At 41.9% G+C, this 14048-nt stretch overlaps 1 protein-coding gene across 6 annotated transcripts in view; it reads left to right on the top strand.

Annotated features, from left to right (window-relative positions):
- Window positions 1–14048, top strand: part of tle2a (TLE family member 2, transcriptional corepressor a) — a 40730-nt gene that overhangs the window by 9898 nt on the left and 16784 nt on the right. For all 6 annotated transcript variants that reach the window (XM_058638468.1, XM_058638467.1, XM_058638473.1 and 3 more), the window contains exons 2-3: window positions 1556–1719; window positions 13124–13187. In XM_058638468.1, coding sequence (XP_058494451.1) covers window positions 1556–1719; window positions 13124–13187 — 228 coding nt within the window. The remainder of the gene's footprint in view (window positions 1–1555; window positions 1720–13123; window positions 13188–14048) is intronic.

Raw genomic sequence — 14048 nt, 5'->3', positions numbered from 1 at the left:
TTCTTTTCTGTACATTTCTGACTGTCTCATTTCCTCGCCTCACTCATCTTGTTCTGCCATTTAAATATCCATCCATCCATCTGATCTCCTCTGCCTGGCTCTCTTCCCACTCCTTTCCTCAATATTTGCTGTCTTCTTTTCTAATAAAGTTTCACCTGCTGAAAGGCCCTGCTCACTGTCTTGGTCTCATTCTTATATTATTCCTCTGCCTACATGTGGACATACCCCCTTCCCAAGGTATACAGTAGAAGGACCATATGTACTGGCACAGTCTGTTCTTTTATGCACACTCATGCCTTGATGCCAGGCTGTGATTAAGCTGTTAATTAAACATCATTACTAAATAATCATTATTAAAACACTGTCTCTAAGCTTGTAGTGAGCAGTTGCAGTGAGGTTTCCATGGAGCGGGACGTTTTGTCTTGACCAACGTGCGATCAAACATTTTACATGAAAGTGTTAATGATGTGTTGGTGTCGCCATAATGATATTGCACACAAAATAATATGAATTGCATCATTGATTTACTCCATTCAAACAGAAAGACTACATCAGACGGAAGTATTTTACTGTTTGGCATCAAAACTCAAGACCACCCCCAAAAAGCAAAACTATTGAATCAATGACTAATAAACGAATAAACTAACACAGCCACGTTGAAACTAGGCCGTACCATTCTGCAAGAGTAATTGTGGTGTATTACTGTCACTCATCCTCTCTGTCGTACCTGACCATTGTCAAGCCCGTGAACTGGCTCTCCCAGACCCAGTCGGCTTCTCCTCTCTTATTTTGACAGAGAGCCAAACAGACAGACAGACGGCCCCCACCACCCGCCTATTCCAGCTCTCAGCCCCCTTTTGTCTGCCTGTCCTACAGCATTACCCCTGTGGTTGTAGTATCCTAATTGCTCTGGATCCTGCTGAGGAAGGTGACTAAGCGCAGGGGTTGGCAGGGGTCTTCAGCCATGATGGGTCCCCCTTTTTTCCCAATTTTTTCCCTCCCACTGCTCTGTTTCTTTTTATTTCTTTCAGCTACTCAGACTTGCAATAAAACACTGCTCATTTGGCTAAGAAGCTCTTGTAACCCCCTCCCTATATCTACGTTGGGGAGCCATTCACGTCTCCCTCTGCCAGCAACGACAATGTCTCCAATAGACGGCTCCTCACAATAGTTTCATGTGCGCAAGCTTGTTCAAATATGACGGACAGGTGGATACTTGGCTCCCAAGTTTGAGGAAAATGCTTGAGGAGAGCTTTTCATTTAACAGGTTAAATTTGTGTGGCCACACAGAAAATCACAACACAATCACAGCTTTTGTGGTTGATGTTTTGTTGTTGGTCGATGTTCTATACCAATTAAACAAAAAATAAAGTCATTTGTATCCTATCCAAAGCAGTTTACAGTTTAAAAAAATAATATTGAACAGAAACTTAACTTTTAAAAAAAATGACCTCCCAAATCAAATTGATGTGTTATTGATTTTGGCAATTATCCAAAAAGTAGGGATATGTTTTTGTAGTCGCATGCCTAATCTTGCTATCTGTTCTATTGACAGGCACCTTTGCAGCCACCACCTGGGTCCTCTGCATCAGTGGTGGCAGCTGCAGCGGCGGCAGCAGCAGCAGCATCGGGGACGCCCCAATCCCTGAAATTAACCTACCCAGAAACTTTGGATCGCATTAAGGAGGAGTTTCAGTTCCTCCAGACCCAGTACCACAGGTGAGTGTGCGGTGAGCCTTTATTGCTGTAGTCCTGCTACTGCTATATCTGTACTACTACGTTTTTATTTGTGTTTTTAAACTAGAGCAATCGGTGTCTTGAACAAGCAATTGCCCATTGAAGCACTCCGAGCATGTGCATGTAAACATAAAGCAGATTTTCTCCTGCACTTTTAAAAAACAAAACAAAAAATAAACAACTAATGGGGAACAAATATTTGTGAAAAGTGGCTGCAGGGATTTGTTTTAGTCAATGTTGTGAAACATGAAAGTAAGTGTTGACATTTAAATTTGTTCACCATAGTTGACTGATGAGAAACAATCAGGAAGATACATGCACCATCTGTACTAAAGGTCTATGGTTTGGTCTCTCAGACCGTACTGTATCGAATTGAACCATTCCACTTGTTGGAAACACAGCTTTAGAGGATTCTCCACAAAGTTACAGACATGTATATTTATATGTGCTGTATGTGACCACTGCAGGGTGTTGCCTAATTAATTTATATTCCAATGTGGCAAAAGCTGACCTTTTTTTTTTTCTTCACTCGTCCTCCCTTGCTCACCTGTCAAACACGTGTGCAAACACACACACACACACACACACACACGCACACACACACACACACACACACACACACACACACACACACAGACTAATGATGAGCTCTGTGATGTTTTGAATAACATTTTTTGCAACAATTTCTCTGGACCACGATAGGCGTGTATATTTACGTGCTGTTTTATCCCCACAGGAAATATTAATACTTTATAATGGAGGCTGCTCTTTTTACATGGCTTTATGGTGTGCTTGATGTGCAGGAATGTGCTCAGAATGTCTTTGAATGTGGGATTTGGGCTGCCTGCGCAGTCCCAGTTTTCGTTTTCTCTTCTTTCTTTCCCTCTGTCTCTCTGCTCCCTTGGCACACCTTCACAGGGTACCCACCCCCTCACGCTTCTCTCTTTCAGCTTTGATTCAGCTGGCCAAACTCTCCCCTCCTTCCATTCTGTCCCACTTTAAACGTCTTATGTATTTCTAGTTATTTTTCTCTACAGGTTTGTTAAAAATTCCATTGAGCCACAGGTTGATGTTGCAATAATTTGGTTACATTTATATCATGTTTTGGCCACTGATTATCCACATCTTCATCGTGTCAAAAATATTATTGATGTTAATCATGTCCCCTGGTGTGATGATTATTGTCCATTCTTACCACATGAATCAGAGCAGGTCCCACACATACACACAGAATGATACTGACATTCTCATCTGGATGTAATTTGGATTTTGCCCCACGGTGGATCAAAGTAAAAAAAAAGTGCTCAGCAAATAGCACTGCAACCCAAGTTTCTAAAATGTTTGCAGTGCCCATGTGAACCAAACTCCTCTTCAGCAGCACCTAGGCAAATGAAGCTATTCATAAACATAAGTCATCCGTGGATCTGCAGGTTGAGACTGGGTGACTGGGCTCCTCTGGCAGCTGCTCAACGGTACACCTCGAATTACACAACACCTGGAGCGTCCCTCTCTTGCCAACCATTGGTACTAAGACCTAGGGAGCAGGATAAACAATAAATTTAAGATGAGATTAAGAACATGATTTGGAGCAAGAGCAAGCGCTTGTGATTCCACCTTGCAGCTTCGATACTGCATTGTTCTGTTTAAGCAGAAGCTCGTGTCAGGTTTCCATGCGAGATTGTCTCAGCTGCCTGCGGGCTTTTCCAGCAGTCCGCGGACTGGTTTGAACACAAAAACTCTGCAGATTAAAACACCACTGAAAATTAACACTGAAACCATAACAATAGCAGACATCATTGGAACAGATTCGGGTTATCAGATTCCTCAAATCTCCTGAATGTATGGTTAACCTGGTAGATGAGTCCCTGAAAATTTGTCTCACTCATGGATGAAATGACAGTTTTGACGCCTTATCCACACAGAACCAAAATGTTCCCTTTTACGGTGCATTTCTATTTCATTCTTAAAAAGTTTTCCATCAGAGACGGAATGAACCAAGCCAGGGGGACTAAGGAAAGAAGTTAAAAGTTAACTTAAAAGTGAATATACCAAATAAACTCCTAACACAAGAGACAGACGATGCAAGAAAGAGGTGCGGCTGTGACATTATTGTTTTCCCAAAGTTGCGTATTGGTTGTATACACAAAAACGTTTTTTTTTCACCCTGGGACTGGTTTTCCAAAAATAGCTTTTTAGGGCTTCCAGAACACCAGTTCCTTGTGGATAAGAAACTGATGTGATACAAAATGTTTGCAGATTCTCCTAAACTCATTCTCGTATGTACGGGTCCTAAGAGGCAACAATCATCTGCCACAGAATGTTGCACGCCCATGCATGAAATACATAATGATATTGAAATTTAGGTTTTACAGTGGCCCAGCGAAGAAAACGGGTACATTATTAGCCAGACACCGTTAGAGTAAGCTGTAGCGTACTCTGGCTGTCACGCTGGTGGTTGTAGCCTTTATTGATGGTTACTGCAAAAGCATTTCTTGCACCGATGCAATTAATGCATCAGTTCCATGAAGGTGATAATATTTATTAGAGTTTGATGTACTATTCTTGAGTTGTGATACTTTGTTGCTGACGTGCAATTCTACTGTCTTTTCCACCTTACTGTATATACTGAGCACGTATGTTGCAGTATTGGACAGTTCTGATTAATGTAATCCCCAGTCCTTGTGTGCTGATGTCCTTTTTTAAATGTAGTTCAAATTGTTGCAGTGATGTAAAACCACATCAGTGCAATTGAAATTGCTGTGTGTGTGTGTATTATATTGATTTATTTTTTCATTAATTCACTGAGCATTAACTGAAGTTTTCTCCCGTTTCTGTATCTTGCAGTCACCATTGAGCCCGGTCATGAAGTCGTGTATGTCAGTCTGCCTTAGTTGTAACATACTGTACGCTCCGTTCTACTCACAAAACAACCTTTTATGTAGTAAAAAAAAAGTCTTTCACATTGCAATAAGCACAATAAAAGTACTGCGCTCGTTTTCATAGGGGTGTCCATTTCAGAAGCTGTTAAATGTTTGCTCGACAATGTTTTGCTTAAAAGTCCTTTTGGCAGAAGTTTCCGAAAGGACCCGAAAGTATTTAGTCCAACAGCGGACGTGTCAGCCCAGAGATTCACGTCTGATTGCAGGCTACAAGTAACGGGACCCTTTCAGCACATTATTCTTCTAACTGCAGGGGGGAAAAAAATCACTACCTCAACTTCCCAGCATCTAGGTAACCAACCTCTGGGGAGTTACCTTAACACACCCGATCCCATTCTTAATACACGCCCAATCTGGTGCATATGCTTAACACACATTTGCACACGTACTACACAAATAGATGTCTAGAAATAGCAGGGCTTAATTGTGTATTTTGGCTGCCGAGAAGCTGGCTGGATTCTGATAGATGTTGGATTAGATGGCAGAAAAGAGACGGAGGGAAGGGATTAGTGCTGATGAGCTGCGACTGTGTGTGTGGGCGTGAAGATGGATGGGTGGGTGGCAGGGTGTGTTGCTAAATGTGTGTGCCACTTGTTTGGTTTGCTCCTGTGTGTGTGTGTGGATGGGGGGGGGGCGGTGGCATTGAAGGGATGAGAAAGATTACTGAGCTAAAGATAGAGAAGGGTAAATTAATTAAAGGGTCATTGGGGGGTCAGTGGCGCTGGATTTGTGTGTTTGGTGCGTGCATGTGTTTAAGTGCGTTAACACTCTAAACAGGTTGTAATCAGCAGACAGAGGAGAGACGAGAGGAGAGGAGCTGCTGACACAGAGCACTCTCAGAGTTCCTGTAATTTTCTTTCTTCACACACTCAGGTTTGTGTAGTTATTCCTCTTAGGACACTGCATTGACTTCCACTCATTTGGACAGCCTAAACAAAGCATTATCCCCTACCTTAAATATAACCAGTTACCTAAACAATGTTCTGCCACAGTAGGGTCCTAAAGAGGTAACAGAACTACACACACATTCAGTATAGACATGCGTTTGCTTCTTAGTTATACAGGAACCATAACAGCACATGACTAACCTTTACCAAACCATAACACATCCAGTCTTTTGCCCTATTTGGAAAAGTCAGAGTGTTTTTGTGTGCAGATATTCTTCTGCCATGCCATGTCGTGTCGAGTCCCTTCACTCATTTTTACCCAAAATTCAGGACATTTACATAGAAAATTTTTACTAAATCAATGGCTGTTGCATGTGTACATAAAACTGGATCCAAAGTGGACTAGGTGCTATGTGTGTGATCCACAGTTCCCACCCGAGGGCTTTGACATACAATAATAGGAGCCGAGACACAGAAGAAGAAAACTTAATATTTTAATATTTTGAAATTAATTGATGGTAGAAAAAAATGCAATGACGGCTAAAGCTGCGATGTAGTAAGTCAACTGGAAAAAGATATAATACTAACAAGCAGAAAAGGGGCATATCCCCACAAAGCCCAGTGGAATCAGACACACTTTATTCACTTAATTGATTCCCCACTAGTGTTTGTATACTGGGACAGTTGACCAGTTAATTAGTCTTAACTGTGCATGGAAACAACAAAGGACTCACACTCACACACACACACACGTACTCCAGCCTTCTTTAATAAGAAGACCGTCGCCGAATTGCACACAAGTGTCGCAGGAAGTTGCCTCTCTGTTCTCTTCACACGGTTTTATCACCAATAATGTTTACTTGCCCTGAGATGTTTGGTTAGACAAGTTGCTTATTTAACTAAACCCTTTAATGTCAACAAGGAACACTGAATTTCTAATGGAGACTTCAGTTTGTAAAAAAACAAGTCCGTCCAGACGCCTCTTGGTCAAAGAAGTTTGTGGAGCAATGAGTGACTGTGCATACACCCACATGCACCGTGTGTCCACAGATATAATTAAATAAATTGTCATAATTAGATAATGGTCATGAATCCTTGTGTAACTGCCAGTCTGTCGCTCCCTAAATGCTGAAATTATATTTGCTTTAGGGAGGGCAGTTGTTTAGTCATGGGGATATGTGTTTTATTTGTGGGTTGGTTAATTGACACAAGAACTCCTCCCTTATGTTTTCTGTGTTTGTGTACGTCACACATTTATGCGAGGGCAACACAATGGCTGAGATATAGATGGGATACGGCGAGCCTGCCATTGTGCGACAAGATCCCAGCTTTGTTTTATGCATATGTGCGTGTGTGTAGCTGTGTTTACTCTCACTCACGCCCTTGAGAGACGATGAAAGATTACACCCGGAATTTGGGTTGGTCCCGTGTAATCTGAGGGGTGTGTGTGTGTGTACTGGACAATCTGAGGGGGGTGTGTGTGTGTGTGTACTGGACAATCTGAGGGGGGTGTGTGTGTGTGTGTGTGTGTGTACTGGACAATCTGAGGGGTTTAAAGTGGAGCAGAGGGGGGGACGTTGATCAATAGCGAGTAATGAGATGCAAAGTGAACAGTGGCATTCCTGGAGCCTGGGAGCTGACACTGTAAATGTACAACACAGGTGTGCTGACGAGGTGAAACAAGCCCAGAAACAGTCTATTGACTATTGTGATTTGGAGGGCTTGTAGGATGTGTACAAAATGTATTTACATGTTTAGCTGAAATGACCAGTTATTTAACTTAATGTTAATGTTTAATCCATCCATGAATGAATGAATGAATGAATGAATGAATGTAAAAAAAAGCCAGATATGCAGCAGTTCCAGTACAAATATGTATCTACGTGTGTATATATGTGTGTGTATGTGTATATATATATATATATATATATATGTATATGTATATATGTGTGTGTAGATAGACCTATAGAATTTAACCTTACAAACATTAGCTTTAGATTCTTTTACAGCCAAAATGATGATATTATATAAGTAAGTTGATTATAATGCTTTGATACCCGGTGCTACACACACAGTTGTATCTGTGTAGAAAGAGCATGTTTGTTTTTTTCCAATTCATTTACTTTTATTATTTAACCAATAAAACCAAATGTATGATCTTGTCATGTCATAAAACCTTTTTGGCAAAACCAGTCTTCCCTCACCTCACATCTTCAAATCTTTTTCTTTGTTGTGTGATTGTTTTAGTTTGGCTGCATACACAACTGGCTTATGGAAGGAGATAAACTTCTCTTTTATACGTCTTTAAATAGATTTTTAGGCCATTTGCTTGTCACTTGCCCAATACTTAAAAAAACAAAAAAACAAACTGTAATTCAATTGTATACTTGGCAGAGCAATTATGAAGCTGATGAAACTGAATTTCATCTTCAAATAAAATAGAAACCCCTGACATTGTTTTTTTCTTTTTTTATCAGCTGGCACCAACCTGTTCACGTTTTTACTGTCCCTCTGCTCACACCAAAACCTTTCTTCTAAGAAATCATTTTCTTAAATTGTATCTTTTGTTAAAACAATACAAACAATTCTCAAACAACCCAAAGCAATAGGCAAGTGATTTACAGAAAAGCGAGGTGGAAAACATGGCTTTGTTGTTTAAGTAAAAATAATCAATGAGGTAATAGTGGTAGAAAAACAAACAGTGCAAAAGAAGACATTTTTATAATACCCAGAAGCCTGTTTCTAACATGGAGTCTAGAACAGCAGCAAGCACTTTTCTACAAAGTGCAGGGGTCTTAATTAGATGCTTTGCTGTCTGTAAGCTCTTGTTTGTGTGTCTGAGACTGTGTTTATTTAGCAGGTTTGTGTGGATGTACTGCATGTGAGTGTTTTGTGTGCATCAGCGTAGATTGTATAGTGAATGAATGTTAATTTATTGCACAATTTTTTTTACATCTATCTAAATGCTTCCTAGTTTCCGTGTGTGTGTGTGTGTGTGTGTGTGTGTGTGTGTGTGTGTGTGTGTGTGTGTGTGTGTGTGTGTGTGTGTGTGTGTGTGTGTGTGTGTGTGTGTGTGTGTGTGTGTGTGTGTGTGTGTGTGTGTGTGTGTGTGTGTGTGTGTGTGTGTGTGTGTGTGTGTGTGTGTTCACTACCATTGCAGCACTGACAGAGCTGTCGAAAAGCTGGCAGGCTGCTGATTTGTAGCGCATTCAGCTGATCATCTTATCTCCTGTCACCGCCAGTGAGAGATTGGAGGATCCGAGCCCACCGAGTTGTGCACATGCACACGCACATTCACACACTCACACTCACACAGAGTTCAATCCCCTTTTTCATGCTGTGTTATTATTTCTCCCTCACTCGCTCTCTCAAGCTTGTTTTCTCTGCGTCTTTCTCTCCGTTCTCCAAACCTTCTCTCCTTCCCTCTCTCTCTTAACAAATGGTGCTGAGCCAAGGACTAATTATTACAGGCAATCATTTCAACATGAAATGAAATGCTACACTTCAAATAGTATTTTCTTTCTTTCGTCACGTGGAGACCTGTTAACATAATGCATCACCTAGCTGTAACCACAGCAATCACTACTGAATGCCTAAACCTAACCCTAACTTTGACCCATCATCAAAACCCTACAACACGCAAGAATTATATACACACTGTCATGCTCAGATACTGTACTTCCTCCCTTGAGCTCCATATTGTATGGAATGGTTATTGCTTTCTAAGTGTGACCTTGGGGTCTTTCCTGCAATTTCTGGAGTGCTCAAAACAGACTGATTTTTAGAGGCACAGAAGCACTTCTTTTTTGGCTCCAACTGCTGCTTTTCTCCCCCCCCCCCTGCTCTGAATGTTAATTTTCAAGCCCCTTAAACAACAGAGGTCGTCACAACTGCTGTGAGTTATCTGAAAGTGACCAGCTTGTATAAGAAAGCAAATATTCATTAACCACAAACATTCACACGAATCAGCTGGAATAATTAGTCCGTACATTGATTGTAACAGTGGAATGAATCAACATTGGGCCATTACAGTGTGGAAATGCATAACATTCTGTGGATTCTCTGAACAGTATGGGGGAAAATCTTCAGATTTTTCTGACAGATATTGATTTGATTTTCAATATCATTTTTAAAGACAAGCTTCAGTTCAATATTGCTGTGTTACTTTTGTACCTTTGATGTATGCAATTTGTGTTTCAAATTGTGATCTGAAAATTATTAATAGTGTAGTCCTATTCTCTGGCTGATTTAGATATGAGAGAAAAAAAAGCATCTGTTACTAATAATGAATTATAATTATTGTTAAAAAGGATTCATTTGGGACACTGGATAACTCCATTGGTAGAGCTAGAGCTTCACAGGCTAAGGCCCTTTGCTGCGACCTGGGTTTCATTCCACACGATGCTGTCTTATCTAATAAAAGTGATATGCCCCAAAAATATCATTAGAAAAAGGATTCATTGATGAATCAAGACTCCTGGGCCTTTTAATGAGTCTGTAGACTTACAGACAGGAAGACTGGAAACAAAGTTGAGACAGAGAGAGCCGAGTGATCCAAAGCTCACTTGGATTAGCACAAGTGGAAATGTTATCATTAGGAAAAAGAAATGAAGTCTGTGTTAGTATTGTGGTGGTGGCATCAAACAAAGTAAAGATTGGCTGCTGTTTACTGTAAACATGATCCATTTTAAGAACATTGTTTACTCTTGGGCCTGTGACGGCACAGTTCTCTGGAGAAGAGATGGAAACATGAACAGTGCTTGGTATAAATGTTACTGTACTGTAATTCTATACAGGGTTTGGAAATGTATCAGTATTATTTAAAAACTGGTCCGCTCATTCCAGACTTAAATAAATCGATGAAGTTGTGATCTCAGCAACTCTTTCATTTGCCCGTTTCTCCAAACTTATCCCAAGTTTATATCCTTATACACACACACACACACACACATACACAGTTACATTAGTTCTCAGCCCAGCTGTGAGTGACTTCTGCTGAGAGGCAATTCTACTGTAATAAAATCTATAGGGTGGGGGGTGGCGGTGTTTAATCCTCATTCCCTCTCTCCATCACCACCATCTACCTCTCCCACTCTCCGTCCAGCTTCTCCCCCTCTCCTCCCTCGTCCCTCTTCCTCTCAACTGGCTGGCGATGATAAATGAGTCAATTATGTGTGTGTGTGCACGCAGCGCTGGAGAAGGGGAGCGAATGGGAACGTTATTACCTGTTGCGGCTAGGGGTAATGTTGCAGTATTAATCATATTGTAATTTTCCTCCGCCAAACGACTCGCACAGCACCACCACCCCCCCACCCCCCCACTCCACTCTTCATCCACCTCCAGTGCAATGTCCCATCATACTACACCGCACCACATCCCCCTCTATCAATCTCTCTGCCTCCCGCAAACAAGTCGACGTAAACTGCCATGGGCCCAAAATATCTTTCCTCTCTGGGGCGGGGTCAAGGAGTTGGGGAAGCTGAGCGTGTGTGCACCTCTGCGTGTCTGTACTGTGAGAGAAAGTGGGGATGGGGTTAGTAAGGTGGAGAAAGAGTTGCAGAGGTAACGAGGGTGGTGTTTTGCATGTTTGACCTGGGCACATTTAGGCGTGTGTGTATGTGTGTGGGTATATGTGTTAATTGGAAAATTTTGCCATTGGCGTTATCCAGTTTTAGAAAACACAAGAGACTGCTTTTGGAGGGAGGAGAGACGAGCAGACGCCGGGGAGGGACAGAAATATAGTACACGTGGGAGTAGGGCTGGAGTAAAATGATAGATTTCAATACGATCTTCTTTTCTCTTATGAAATCCTTATATCGATCTCTAAATATATGGCATTCATCGCTTTACCGTGTAGTGGTGTAGAACCAGAAATACCTCAACACACAACTTTTCAGATGCTTTGGTGTCATGATTTAGTTTGTTTGTGTCCTCCATTGTTGCTTTCAAACAACACAACCCCACTGTTGTCTTCTTCTGATGAGCAAAGAGGGCATGGACGCAGGCACACGTCCATGCTGTCACAGAACCCTCTGCTGGACACTTGTTAATTACTTAAAAGTGTCTGGTGGCGATTGTAGAATGGATTTTTTGAACTTGAATAGGTTCTATAACTATAACTGCTAATATTTTTAATGATGCACCAGATTAGAATTTCAGGATATAGGCAGCACTACCCTATGTGGAAGAGGTGGTTGAATGCCATCACCTCAGGTGTGTGTGTGTGTGTGTGTGTGTGTGTGTGTGTGTGTGTGTGTGTGTGTGTGTGTGTGTGTGTGTGTGTGTGTGTGTGTGTGTGTGTGTGTGTGTGTGTGTGTGTGTGTGTGTGTGTGTGTGTGTGTGTGTGTGTGTGTGTGTGTGTGTGTGTGTGTGTGTGTGTGTGTGTGTGTGTGTGTGTGTGTGTGTGTGTGTACTTTTTTTATTATGACCCTTTCTGGCATAAACTTGTTGACTATGTTCGGATTAGGAATTAGCTGGTTAAGGTTAAGCTAAGGGATAATGCTTTGTTAAGGTTGTCCAAATTAATCGAAGTCATTGCAGTGTCCTACGATGAATAGCTGCTTAAACCTGTGTGTGTGTGCTTGAAGAAGCCTTAACACCAGGCCTCACTGTAGCTGTGATCGCCATGTCTTGCTCACAGACCCTGTCCAGACCTGTTTTTAATATCTGCCTGCGCTGATCGGACCACAGGTGGCCAGGTCTTAGTACAGGTGTGAACGCACCAAAGACATACATTTGATTTCCTGTCCCTCAGACCAGATTCAGAGAAGTCTGAGACGCACGTGACCTCGTTACTTAAGCAGCATAAGCCGGACAAAATGTGTCCTGGGCCACATGAGCTGTGTAATGTCCTCTGACCCACTATGGTTTCATAATATTTGACTCTTCTCAGTGTTTTCCATACATTGATTTATTTGTGGCCACCGCCACAATATTAAAACTGACTGCCACATATTGATCCCCCTCCTCCCCCCCACACTATTTCAAATGAGTAAAATCTTATTTGGTATAGCTGCACACAGCACATTGATCTTCTCTGCTTGCTTCTGGTGCAAGAAACAAAGCAGATTTATTACTTGTATTCAGACAGAATCCCCAAATTTGGCCCACTTGAAACAGAAACTTCAATGGAACTTTGCAAAGTGTGCTCTGGAAGGAGAAAAGAACAGACGCACAGAAATAAAGACAGATATACTGGCCTTTAATTGGGGAAGGAGCAAAATGAGACGGAGTGGAGAGCACGTGGATAGATTGGAAATTGTCCAGAGCAAGCGAGAGACACCTTGGATGTGCCTGCCTGCACTTTTGGCTGGATTTCAGGCTCCAAGCGTGACTTTGTCTATTTCTGCTCTGGTCTGAGGTGATAATGGGCTGTCAGCACCCCAGTCACCCAGCTGCCTCCTCCCTGCTGAGTGCTAGAGCAGGAGAGAGAAGGAGGAGGGGGTGAGAGTGTTGAGGAGACGGTCATTTGTTGATATTTTACTAATTGTGTATTTTTATGTGGAATATGATACAAACAATAACTTACCCGTTTTGTTTTCTGCTACTTTTCTATTGCAGTTTGAAAATGGAGTGTGAGAAACTGGCTACAGAGAAGACGGAGATTCAGAGACACTATGTTATGGTGAGACACACACACACACACACACACACACAGAGGCCGCCTTTCCTTACATACACTTGCACCAATTGCAGTGCCAAGCTCGCTGAATCCCTTTCATCTGCTAACAGCTGCCAAACAACACCCACCAAAAACCACACACAAGACCACACACGCACACACACACACACACACACATGCATATTATAAGACTGTGGAATAAACAGCACTTATATGGGTGTGCAGTCTTGTACTTGTGTACTTGTGTTTGAAAGTGTTTCTTTTTTGTCTGCGATACTTTATGTACTCCTGGGCCATCTGTTCAAGGCTGTGCATGGAACCTCACTCTATCTGGTGCCAACTCAAATGTGTTTGGAAAAACCGACTATCAGCCTTTTGATTGCTGACGTCCAACATCTGGTTGTTTGATGACATTTAGATGAGCTGATTAAATGAAAATCATCATGACATTAATTGGTTGTCATAGTTGTTATCCGTCGCAGCCCACTTTGGATGGGGTTGTTTCTCCGCCTCATCAGTGGATTTTCACTCATCCTCTTCCACGTTGCCGTGTTTGTATGATCACATGATGACCCTTCCTCTGATGCTGCTGCTCGATTGCGGCTTTTTCCTTAGGTGTGATGCTTCCGTATGACAGTGCTGAGGGAACATGTGACCATGTTAAAATCCCAGAACGCTTTGGACTCTAAAACAAAATGTGGCTCACACACATTCTCCTCTCAATCAATAGCTCAGAAACAATGTGTTTCTGTGATCACTTCTCTGTAGTCACGGGCAGGAATGTTTCAGAAGATGCATTGACCGGCAAATCATTTTTTCAGGGTTTCAACAGCCAACGCTCTGTCTTTCTTTGTTTGTAAGTGT

The sequence above is a fragment of the Solea solea genome, chromosome 9, assembly GCF_958295425.1.
Source record: "Solea solea chromosome 9, fSolSol10.1, whole genome shotgun sequence".
Taxonomy (NCBI): Eukaryota; Metazoa; Chordata; class Actinopteri; order Pleuronectiformes; family Soleidae; genus Solea; species Solea solea.
The sequence above is the reverse complement of the archived record's forward strand: the minus strand, read 5'-3'. Positions and strand labels throughout refer to the sequence as shown.